Source organism: Tupaia chinensis, unplaced genomic scaffold (assembly GCF_000334495.1).
Source record: "Tupaia chinensis unplaced genomic scaffold, TupChi_1.0 Scaffold000207_1, whole genome shotgun sequence".
Taxonomy (NCBI): domain Eukaryota; kingdom Metazoa; phylum Chordata; class Mammalia; order Scandentia; family Tupaiidae; genus Tupaia; species Tupaia belangeri.
The window spans coordinates 3,493,775-3,505,264 of NW_006159682.1; the positions used below are offsets into that span (position 1 = coordinate 3,493,775).

An 11,490-nucleotide genomic window follows, 5' to 3' on the forward strand; every position below is an offset into this window, starting at 1 on the left:
AGCGAAAACCCCTCAAAAAAAAAAAAAAAAACAGAATAGAAGAACACCAAGGAAACAGAGATCTAGGTCAGAGACAACTTTACATTCAGTGACTCTAAACTGAAACTGACAATCACAGACGTGAGTTTGTCAACTGGAGTTCATCTTATATGTCCCTCTGTCTTTAGGCAGATGTTGCTTGTCCCTAAAACCACAAAAGAAAAAGAGCCTGTACCAGCCTTGGCCTCACAGGGCTTGACAGACAGTTTGGGGACACAGGCAGAGCATGCTAGTAGCCTGCTTGGAATATTTATAATTATTGACCACTTTTGCTTCCCATGCCACACGCTCAGCCTGGAATGCTCACTCATGCCTTGGCTCTTGGCAAACTCCCCTCTGGGTCCCACACAAATCTCAAATCTTGAGAAATGCATATGGTTAGTGTTACAATATTGGTAACTCCTGAGTCACATGGTGTTTCTTTTAAAAACTGTATCTAATCTTTTTTTTAGAATATTTTGTTCTCTTTCTTAACTTTATTAGAAATATATGTTTCCTCTAAAGTCCCCAACTCAGGGGGTAAGACCATTATGATCATTTAGAATCATGTTATAAGAGAGCTGGAGGAGACCTCTGTGAGTGAAATATAACCTCTTCATTTTACGAAGAGCAGTACAGAACCTGGGGAGGGTCAGGGACTTTCTCAATTTGACATAGACACTGTCCCCTTGGCACCTCGCCACAGTTCTTGCATCTTTACTACGATGTTTTGTTTCATAAATATCTACCTACTGATTGCCATTAGAAACATTCCTTTAAAATCTGCTCCGAAAATGTCATGCCAGTAATATTCAATGAAGAAATTCACGAATGCTTTAATTTCTAAAGTACTCTAGGGTTCTTTGAGGATTGACGTTGCCTTTGACTCATCAAACACACTCCATTTTCATCAGCAGCCTATATCAATGAGTTGATCTTTCAGAATCTCTCACCTATACCACTTTTCCTTCAATTTTTAATCTCACTTTTTGAATCAGAGAAGCTTCCTGGAAGCAGCATAGCCAAGTGGGAAGACTAGGAGCCCAGAGCCAGGACACCTGGATTCTAGTTTGGGTTCTGTGAAGTATTGATTAGGTGGCCTTGAAGGCATGGCTTACCTTCTCAGGACATCAATACTACTGTTTAAAAAAAAATGGAGTCCTCTATGTGGTTGAATGGTTGTGAGAACTATATAATATGAGATAGGAGAATGCTTGGGAAGAAGGAAATGTTCATTCAACAACTATTTCTACAACATCTATGTGTTCTTTGTCAGGCACAGGAATACAAACATGAATGAGACATCATCCTTGCCCTTGAGGAGTTCATAGACCAGTGGGGGAAGACAGATTCAACAACTGCTGCTGTAAATCTTGTGCCATCACCACTCCCTTAGGGAACAATGGATGCTCTGGGAGCAGAAGAAAAATATCTACTCCACATTTGCAGGGAGTCAGCTGACAAGGCTCCTGGGAGGAGGTGATATTTAAGTTTAGCCAATTTCATTGATACCACACTCCTCACCACTGCCACTGTCATCTCTGGCTACCATTTATACAGTGTTCCTTCTGTTCTAAAGCATTCTGCTGGGCCATTTACAGACACTAGTTCATGTACACAATCCAGATGGTCAAAGTTTTTAATCCCTATTATACATATGACAAAACAGTGCCTCAAGGGATATTAAAAGAAGAAATTTTAAAAAGGTCACATAACTGATGAGTAGTACAGCCAAAACTGAAAACAAAACAAAACAAAACAAAAATTGTTGAGTCACTAGACCCCTAATCTCCACAATATAGTCTTCTTGGTTTGTGTGACTCCATGGACCAAGGCTAAGACTGATGGGAGAAGTCACTGGAAAACAAATTTCAGCTGAAGAGGTGGAAGAATATCCTAGTGGAGCTGTCCAGGAATGAAATAAGTTACCTAGGAAGATGGTGAGTTCCAGGTCATAGAGATATCCTAGAGTGAGCTAGTAATCTAGCCAACACATTGCCAAAGATATTCCAATAATATTTGGGGGCAGAGGAGAAAAATGTAACGAAGTATCTCTCAGGGTACCATTGTTTATGATTAAGTCCTGTTATTGAGCACACTGTTCCTTTCCACATTTTTAGGTGGTCAGTAAGGGGCTGAAAGAGCTCTGTGGGCACAGCACCCAGACCAGTGGTTCCCTCTGCTTGGTGACCAACCATCAGGAAGTGGACGATATAGAAGCCTGCTGGAATTTTCCATGATTTAACTCCTTAGGCCCTATAGAAAGGGATGCATTCAGCTAAAGCCTGACTCCAGCCATTTAAGCAAAAAGAGAATTTATAGGAAGAAGTTTTCAGAAACAGGCAGAAACTGAAGGGCAAAATAGCCTGCCCTATTCCAGAGCAGTACTGGTGCAAACAGAGCCTGCCACTTTGCATCGCCTATTCCCAAACTTAAGCCCCGGGCAGAAGTAACCTTTGCCTGAGCCCAGGGCCCTTGCTGCTTACCTGACTGGCAGGTCACCAAGAAGGGTGATCTGGCGCATCTGGCTTCCATGGTGGGAGACAAAGCACAACCATACCCTCTTTATTTTGTAATGTCAGAAGCGCAATCTCATTCCACCACAGTGCCTTACCTAGTAACAGAGTTGGCTGCTGAGCAACTCCCAAAGAGTATGGACAAATGCCTATTGTAGTTAGGAGGGAACAAAGCATGAATTTGAACTCAAATCTGTCTGATTCTCAGACTGGGACAGCAAAACTCTTAGCCCATGCCTCTCTTATAGGAAAAGTATACAATAATAATAAAGTACAATAAAAATAGCAATACAAAATTATTGAAATACTATTACAGACAAAAAGCTGTGCTAAATTGTTTAATATGTGCATTTTTCTCATCTAATTCCCATACCATAGTCCTGAATTCTAAACGAATGTAAACCCATGAGCGTATCTTCTTTGTCATGTTGGAATATGTATTTCCTGAGACCAGGAAACATCTCTTATCCATCACTCTGTTCTAGCAACACTACTATGGAGTTTGGTATATAGAAGGTTCTCAATAAGCCTGAAGAATTGCTGTATTTATCTCTTGCCTCATGCTTGTTCCCTAAATAAATACCTCCACCCCTGCCCCCAACTTCTTTACTATACATACTCAAAAGCAGAGAGCTTATCTTGACCCGTTTGTTCCCTAGGAAAGTACAGGTACTAAAGCTGAGCAGTCCTGAGTTTTAAGCCTGCTCTACTATAAACTAGCTCAATGATCTTGGGCAGCTCTCAGATGAATGTGTGTGGGTGTCTACTGGTCTGCCCTTAAACTTTCTCTAGAGTCATGAAATTGGAGTCAAGGATATTTAACAATGGCAAGTGTAAGTCTTTAGATTAAGACACTAAGTATGAGCTTAGATATCTCCTTTTTGAAAGAAAATTTAGCCTAGTCAGAGGATAGCACAGTAAGGTGAGCAGCTGGTAAGATTTTCAACTCTGAAAACAGGTTGATCTGGACTCAAGTTCCAACTCTACCACATAATAGCTCTGTGACCCTAAAGGAAGTTACTTAAATTTTGTAAGCTTTTGTTTTCTCATCTATAAAATGATAATACTGGATTTCTATTGGGTAAAAGTGGAGATGTATAAGGGCACATAGTAAGCACTCATTTGGTGAGTGCTTGCAGCTATAAACTTAGAAAAGGAATGGTAGAACTTTCACCAAAAGGCCAACACTGGTTATCTTTGGGTGATAGGAAGGTAATGTCACTTTTATTTTTCTGCTTTCTATATTAAAGACTATTTTTTTATTTTAAGAGATGAGCTTGATCCACCCACAGTGGCACAAGCAGTAGCATACCCTTGTGTGAGGCTGGGACTACCTGCAAGCCCTGTGTTTGGATCCTGGACAAACCTGAGAAGACAGGTGTGCCTGGGATCCTAACTAACTGGAAGACTAGAGCAGAGGACCACAATGGCAATACCCTGTTAAAAACAAAACAAAACAAAACAAAACAAAACAAAACAAACAAACAAAAACAATCATCATCATAACAAACAAAACAAAACAAAACAAAACCCTCTTATTAAAGAAAAGTTTACAGTCATTAAAGTCAGTCAGTTCTCTTACCTACTAATTCTACTGGGAAACTGTTCTAAGGAAAAATTGTAAAAGATGGAAAAAAATTTTAGGGACTGGTGTATTTAACAGTGTGTTTTGGAAAACAGAGCAGCATTGAAACAATATAACTGTACCACAGTGGGGAAATGGTTATATGAGTTACAGGGAATTCCTACAATGGGATAATATGTCTTATTACAACATGATTACAATGGTAGTTACAAAGAGTTTAGTAACAAGGAAGAATACTTGTATTGGTCAGGAAGTAATTTCACTGTGCAGTAGGGTGAACACCAGTGACCCCTCTTGTTTAGAGCAGAGGGTATAATTGGTGTCCAGGCATTGCTGTGCTCAAGAAAATCCTGGAAGAGACCGACAGTGCTTTGCGAGCTCCTCTCTAGAGGGCATGGGTTAAGGAGAATATAGTCCATGCTGCAAAAGACTATTAGAAAGCTAATTGTGCTTCTCCATTTGTGGTTAGGGAAACTCAACCTCAAGAGAGAAAGGTCTTGGGAACCAGCAGTTAGCGTAATGGCTATGTTGCTGAACTCCCACGTAGTCAACCGCGGTTCGTGTCCCGGACCCGGTGGCTTAAAACTCACACCGGGCGCCTGTGTGTGCGTGCCCAAGATCCCGAGAGGAGAATGGAGGAGAAGGGATTGCGGCGTGACCATCCCCTCTGGGGGGGTGATTTCTTGCTTTCTGTCTCTATGTCTCTCTCTGTCTGGCGAGCGCACGCGCCCTATAGCAAAAACCTCTCCAAAAAAAAAAAAAAAGAGAGAGAAAGGGTCTTGCCCCCAGTTGCATAGGAAGCCAACAACAGAGCAGGGAACCTGAATTCGGTTATCCTTCCTTTGCAGGCCATGGGGCGTGATCTCAGATGCACCAGCAATAGAATTATCAGGCCAAGATGGTCCCAGGAAGTGAGAGAAGCTAGGTAGGACTCTAGTGAGAATCTGAATATGGGCCAAAAGGGCTCTTGGAAAATTCCATGTTATTCTCTGAATCTCACAGGAGTAAAAGCAATACTGTGATGAGGAAATGTGATTCTCCAAGTCCCCCCCCTCAAGAAGGACTGAGTAAAGAAGTATTTGTAAGAAGGAGGCTGATGCTCTGTGTGGGGAGGAGGGTCATTAGTAGCTCCCAAATCCACATATAAAATTGACTCTCCATACTGAGTGAAAGAAAGGAAAAAACTAAACATACACACATAACTGGAGCACTAAATCCAAGTCTAAGTTGAAATGTCTGGAAGTCTGGGGGTCTTTGATCTGCTCTGTGCTTTGTCGTGTGATATGACCAGCTAGAGAGAAAAGAAAGTCCTCTTTCTTTTGCTGTTTCCTGAAAGAGCTGTTTGCTCAAAGACTTTGTTTCTGGCTGTAAATTATGAGCTTTTAAGGGCCTCAGAGGTTGTGCAACCCTGAGCACTCCACACACTGTGGGGACTCCAGTCAAGTAGATGGAGAATGGTGAGAGAAGAAAGCAAGGAGGATAGATTACTTTCTAGGATTTAACCATTTCTTTGAGAATGGAATCATAAAGGAGAAGAAGACCTGACTGAAATTCTAAGACATGGAATCCAGAATTCAGCCATGGATGGAGAGTTCAGACAGCCTAGTTTTAGCCCCAACTCTAATACCTATTACAGTGGAAAGAGCCCCGGCTAGGGGTCTAGATACTGAAATAACCATTGAAAAGGAATGTACTACTGCTGTGTGAAAATGCCAAAATCTACAGAAAGGGCTGAATCTGGTACTTGATATATGACAGGTAGATACTAAGTAATAGCTATGAAGTAAAGGGGCTAGAGGTTCAAGGTCTGCAGTCAGACTGGAGACTAATCCTGGTGTCATCTCTTTTCTTGAGCAAATCGTTCAGTTTAGAATAATAGATTCTATTCAGTCTGCAAAATGGGAATATTGGGTGTTGTCAGAATGAATTTAGACAAAGTATTAGTACTTAGTAAAGTACTTAGTTACTGGAACAAAGTAATGTGTTCCCTTGATTGTGATGGTGATGTCGTAGCCTGCATGTGAGGCTGTCTCTGTTCTTGCTCTGCAATCCATGAGAAGCTAATATCAGCACTTGGTTAATCTAAATATAGTAATGAAAAGACAAAATAATAAAACTCTTTGCCAGACATTCAAGAGCCTTCCCATTTCATTCTTTCATTCCCATCTCCCTTTATAGCTTCACTATTACCATTCCCTCACCGCATACTCTATGATCCAAGCAAATTAAATTGTCTGCCATTCCCCCAAATCCTGAATGGTTTCATAGCTCCTTTCTTTGCTTTTGCATTTTATTCTGCTCCCAGAGCCTGGCAAATCCTACTCCTTCAATAAGACTGAATTCAAATGGCTTCCCCCTCAATAAAGCCTTTCTCCCTGTATCTCCTCAAATCATTGGTTATTCTCTCACAGGGCACCCACTATGTTCCTTTTAAGTGATAGAATTATTATTATGTACTACCAAATCCTCACCTCAGCCACCTTAAAGGAGAGGTGAGTCCTCATTAGTTTCCTTAATTTTGCTGAGTAGATTGATAGGTATAAATGCAAATTTTGTAAGCTGAGAAGGCGTTAAATTGTATTCCTAACTGAAATAAAGAGAAGCTTGGAAGATAAAATGGTGAGGGTTAAAAAAAAATCTTTAAAAAATAGTGGAGCAGAGGGACAGAGAAAGAAAAGAGAAACATGGAAGATAAGGCTACTATTAGTTTTGAATGTGAAATCTGCAAAGAGTGAACTTGTGTTCTATAGGTAATGGACTGCCATAAATGAATCTTGATCATGAAAGCAAGACATAGTCATATTTGTGTAGGAGACTCGTTCTGGGAATAAGGATGATGGAGAGAAGGAGAGTAGCAATTTGATTGTGAGCAAGGGTAGTGTTTCCGGAAGTTGAACCTCAGCCTGGACTAGCCTAGAGAGGATGTACAGTTTATGAAGGCCCAGGGAGTGTAAGCATGAGGACAGAGCCCTGGAGGAGGTGTCCCTTCCAAAGTATAAGCAGGAATTTGAACATATCAGGGGAAGAAGAGGAGGAGGGGGAAGAATTAAAAGTCACAATTATATTTACCCTAGGGAAGGTTCCCAAAGGAAAGTATAGAGAAGGTGGCCAATGTAGGCACCACTAAGAAGGTGATATTTGAGCACAGATTTGAAGTAAGTGAGAGAATGAATGACTCAGATCTCTAGAAGAAGGCCCAGCCATGATGGCACATGCAGTTAGATACTGCAGGCAGCAATTGGTCAGTAGTGCACAGTACTGGAACCATATGGGAAGACTGGAGGTTTGGATCTCAGGTCAACTTGCACACACTGGATGCATAAGTGATCTCAGCTGACTGGAAGACTGAGGGTAGCATCACAACATAACAAGAGTATAATTCTCTCTCTCTCTCTCTCCCCCTCCCTCCCCCCCCCCATGATTCCAGGTAGAGGGAATAGCATGTGCAAAATCGCTGAGGCAGGAAGCACCTGCTGTGTTGCAGGAACAGTGAGAACAGTGAGGAGGTCAGTCCTGACAGAGGAGGCAAGAGGGACAAGATGGAGCCGAGGACAGAGAGGGTGACACAGGCAGACCACATGGGCATTTGGAGCCTATTGTAAGGACCTGAACTTTTGTGCTGTGTGTGACAGGGAATCATTTGAGCGACGAAGGACATGACCTGACTTATGCTGTAAGAGAATTACCCTGTAATAGGTAAAAAATTACCCTGTAAAGTGAAAATATAGAGCGTGCGGAAAATGGAGAATGGAAAGTGGGGTAGAAAGAAGAAAAGATAGATGGGACCAGCAGTTAGTGTAATGGCTATGTCGCTGGACTCCCACGTAGTTGACTGCGGTTCGAGTCCCGGACCAGTGGCTTAAAACTCACGCCGGGCGCGTGTGCGTGCGTGCCCAAGATCCCGAGAGGAGAATGGAGGAGAAGGGATTGCGGCATGACCATCCCCCTTGGGGGGGGATTTCTCGCTTTCTATCTCTCTGTCTCTGTCTGTCTGTCTGGTGAGTGCACGTGCCCTATAGCAAAAACCTCTCCAAAAAAAAAAAAGAAGAAGAAAAGTTAGAAACAAGAAGCCCAGGTAAGAGATGATTATTACAATACTTGGGACTTTGGTCCAAGCTCAAGGTGGTATCAGTAGAAGTGATTAAAAGGTATTGGGTTCTGAATATATTCTGAAGATAGAGACAATGGGTTAGCTATAGGAGTGAGACAAAGAAGAATAAAGGGAACACCAAAGGCTTTGGTCTGGGCTTTTCTTTGAACTATCTTGTGTGGAAGATGTACATGTATCTATGGGTCATAGTCTATGGATGCCGAAGCGACGCTGCTCCACAGGAATATTTCTGATCCTCTCTGTGATTCATTTTCTTTTTCTGTAAAGTCAGAATTACAATAATAGTGACTTCATTGTGTTAGTGATAGCAATGAATTAATTTGTACACGTAAAGGGCTTAGAGCTATCTCTGGAGGGGCTGGCAGGTGGCATGGGAGTTAAGGGTGCTGGACTCCCACATGGCTGACCATGGTTCCCAGACCTGGAAGATTTTTTTCTCACTTTCCTCCTCTCTCTGTCTCACTTTGTTACTCTCTGGTTGAATTAAAATAAAGAAATTATTATTATTATTATTATTATTATTATTATTATTATTATTATTATTTTTGAAAAAGAGGTTTGCTTTTGTTTTTAAAAAGAACTATCTCTGGAAAGTAATAAATGTTAATTAACTGGCATAATTACTGTTCCTACTGTGTGTAAGAAGATCTCCTTGTGTGATCTGTACTGACTTTGGGTACTGTCCAGGTGCTCTCTGATGGGATTTGACCTGAATCGACACTGGCTGGATCCTTCTCCATGGGCCCATCCTACCCTCCATGGAGTGAAACAACTCATCATCCAAATGTACAACGATCCAGTGAGTAACTGAATGCCTTGATCTTATGGCTTGACCTGAGAAAGGAGATGTTGTATTGGGAAAGTTCACTAGGAGCAAAAATTGGGAATAACTGGTCAAAGTCAGGGAGGACAAGACCTCCTTATTTCTAAACTTGATTGACCCAAGTACCTTCTCACAATTCCTCCTTCCCCACCCTTCAAAAATATTGGGTTCAATTGTGTAGGACTTGTGGAATGAAGGAAATATATTGGAGCATATTCATATTTGCTCAGGCTCTTTGCTTACATTTGGAGCAAAATAGAGAATTTATTTGAAGAGTGCTAGGGATATGTCATAAACTTGGCCTCTGCCAAGTGTCACACCTAGTGGCTCCCACTACTACTTTGACTTACTTTCATTCCACAGTTCTAGTTCCAAAAAGATTGTAATGGTGTGGCCATCCACCCTGGAGGAGTGATTTCTCTCTCTCTCTCCCTACATCCCCCCCACACACACACATTCTATGTCTAAAAGAAAGAAGAAAGAAAGAAAGAAAGAAAGAAAGAAAGAAAGAAAGAAAGAAAGAAAGAAAGAAAGAAAGAAAGAAAGAAAGAAAAACAGAGCAGCCTCATTGGAACCACATGGTTGGAATTGGGGATAGGATGGTACCTATTCCCAAAGAAGAGTACCTATTATTCTAGAAGAAGAAAGGGAGACTAGAAAGACAGAATAATGAGTGTTCACACCAAGTTTGTTCACAAAGGCAAGTTCTTGTCTGTAAGAAATAGAACAATACATTGGAGGTTCATAGCTTAGAGAAAGGAGGCAGATCACAATCATTCCATCTCTGAAGAACTATCAGAGGAAGGATAGGACAGACCTTTCTTTAAGTGAGAGGCATGGGAAGAGATAGAGACTATAGAGAAATAGAATTTTTTAACAATTAGTTCTATCTAAGAATGGAGTGATGGTGTGAGCTGTGAGCTTTGACCTACTAAAAATGTTCAACTTTGAAGCTAAATGACACTGTCAAAAATGGTGCATAGAGGAGACTCAATTGTTTGGAAGACATTCTAGTGAAATTGCGTCTGAGTCCCATCCAACTCTGATGACTGATTTCATGGCCCTTTGACTGCTTTTAGGTGGCAGGTGGTAATTGCTAACACTGCAAAGGTCCCAGAGTTGGGGTCCTTCAGAGATGTACCAATGCAGCTATAAGATGTCAGTAAAAATATCCAGAATTGACAAGAAACAAAACTGTGTGCTTAAAAATAAATACAAATATTAGAGCAAGAATTAATGAAAAAGTTAATCCTTAGGTGTGATATAGTTATCTTGGTTATGAAACTCAACAGTTATCTGGATCTTTCCATGGGACTTTTTGCTTTCCTAGGTCTTTTTATAGCCTCCTTCCTGTGTCAGGGCTTACACAGTTATAGCTTTAGTTTGTTTGTTTCTTTTTCCAGCTTTTTTTTGTCTACCAGGGAAGGTATTAACTATACTCACTAATTCCCTTTATTCCCTGACCTCTCAATATCATCCTGATTAGTTTTCCTTGCAGAGAGAGCTGCTTCTGGTTTTCTCAGGAAGTACCAGTATTTCTCTGAGTTCTGCCCTCTCAGGCTCTATGTGTACTACAGTTTTCCTGATAAGAGTTGCAATGCCCTCTTCTTTTGCTGCCTCCTTCATGAAGAGAACAGCCTTTACTTTTTTTTTTTTTCTATCAGGCTGATAATAAATAGTAGTTGTTTGTTGAGTTGAATTGCACTGAACTTGACAAATTCTATTATTGCCAAACATAATATGGTTTATAGATACAAAGCAGTTATTCACAGAGAGGATGATGAGGAGTGGTAAATAACAACAGACACTGAGCCAGAAGAAGGGATAGAGTGGGAGCCAGTGAGCAGAGTGGTGCTTTAGATGAATCCCCAAGGAGAGACTGAGGGAGGGACCCAAGGCTAAGGTTACTAAAGAGAAAAAAGCTTCAGACTGCCCATGCTATCATCAATTAGAAGTTACTGATTTGCTGACAAACAGCTGGGTACTCCTCTATGCTGCAAAGCACACATCAGGCAAGACTGAGGAACAGAGAAATTAGAAAATTATTTGTGCCAGTAATGGATTGATTAGCAGTTTTCTGGATCCTAATAAATACAGTTTGGATGTTGAGCTCATTGTATAAGCCAGTTTCTCCTGAAAGTCCACTCCTTTGTGACTCAAGCAGGGACACAGGACACCAAAAGAGAATCACACTGACCTGGAATGGGATCCCAGTATCTGGGCTTTCTTCCTCCTTTGCCTGTTCCCTCTCTCCTCACCCAATTTTTTACTCCATTCTTTCCTTTTGTCTTTCCACAAATCACTTACCATGTTCTAGGTCCTAGGCACTGCAGTTCTTTTTTATATTTTTAATTTTTTTGGAAAGGTTTTTGCTATAGGGCATGTGCGCTCGCCAGAAAGACAGAGAGAGACAGAGAGAAAGAAAGCGAGAAATCAC

At 41.2% G+C, this 11,490-nt stretch overlaps 1 protein-coding gene across 2 annotated transcripts in view; it reads left to right on the top strand.

The window, feature by feature from the left end:
• Window positions 1-11,490, top strand: part of AGBL4 (AGBL carboxypeptidase 4) — a 1,284,896-nt gene that overhangs the window by 1,142,182 nt on the left and 131,224 nt on the right. For both annotated transcript variants that reach the window (XM_006147266.1, XM_027771347.1), the window contains exon 8: window positions 8,918-9,029. In XM_006147266.1, the coding sequence (XP_006147328.1) occupies window positions 8,918-9,029 (112 nt within the window). The remainder of the gene's footprint in view (window positions 1-8,917; window positions 9,030-11,490) is intronic.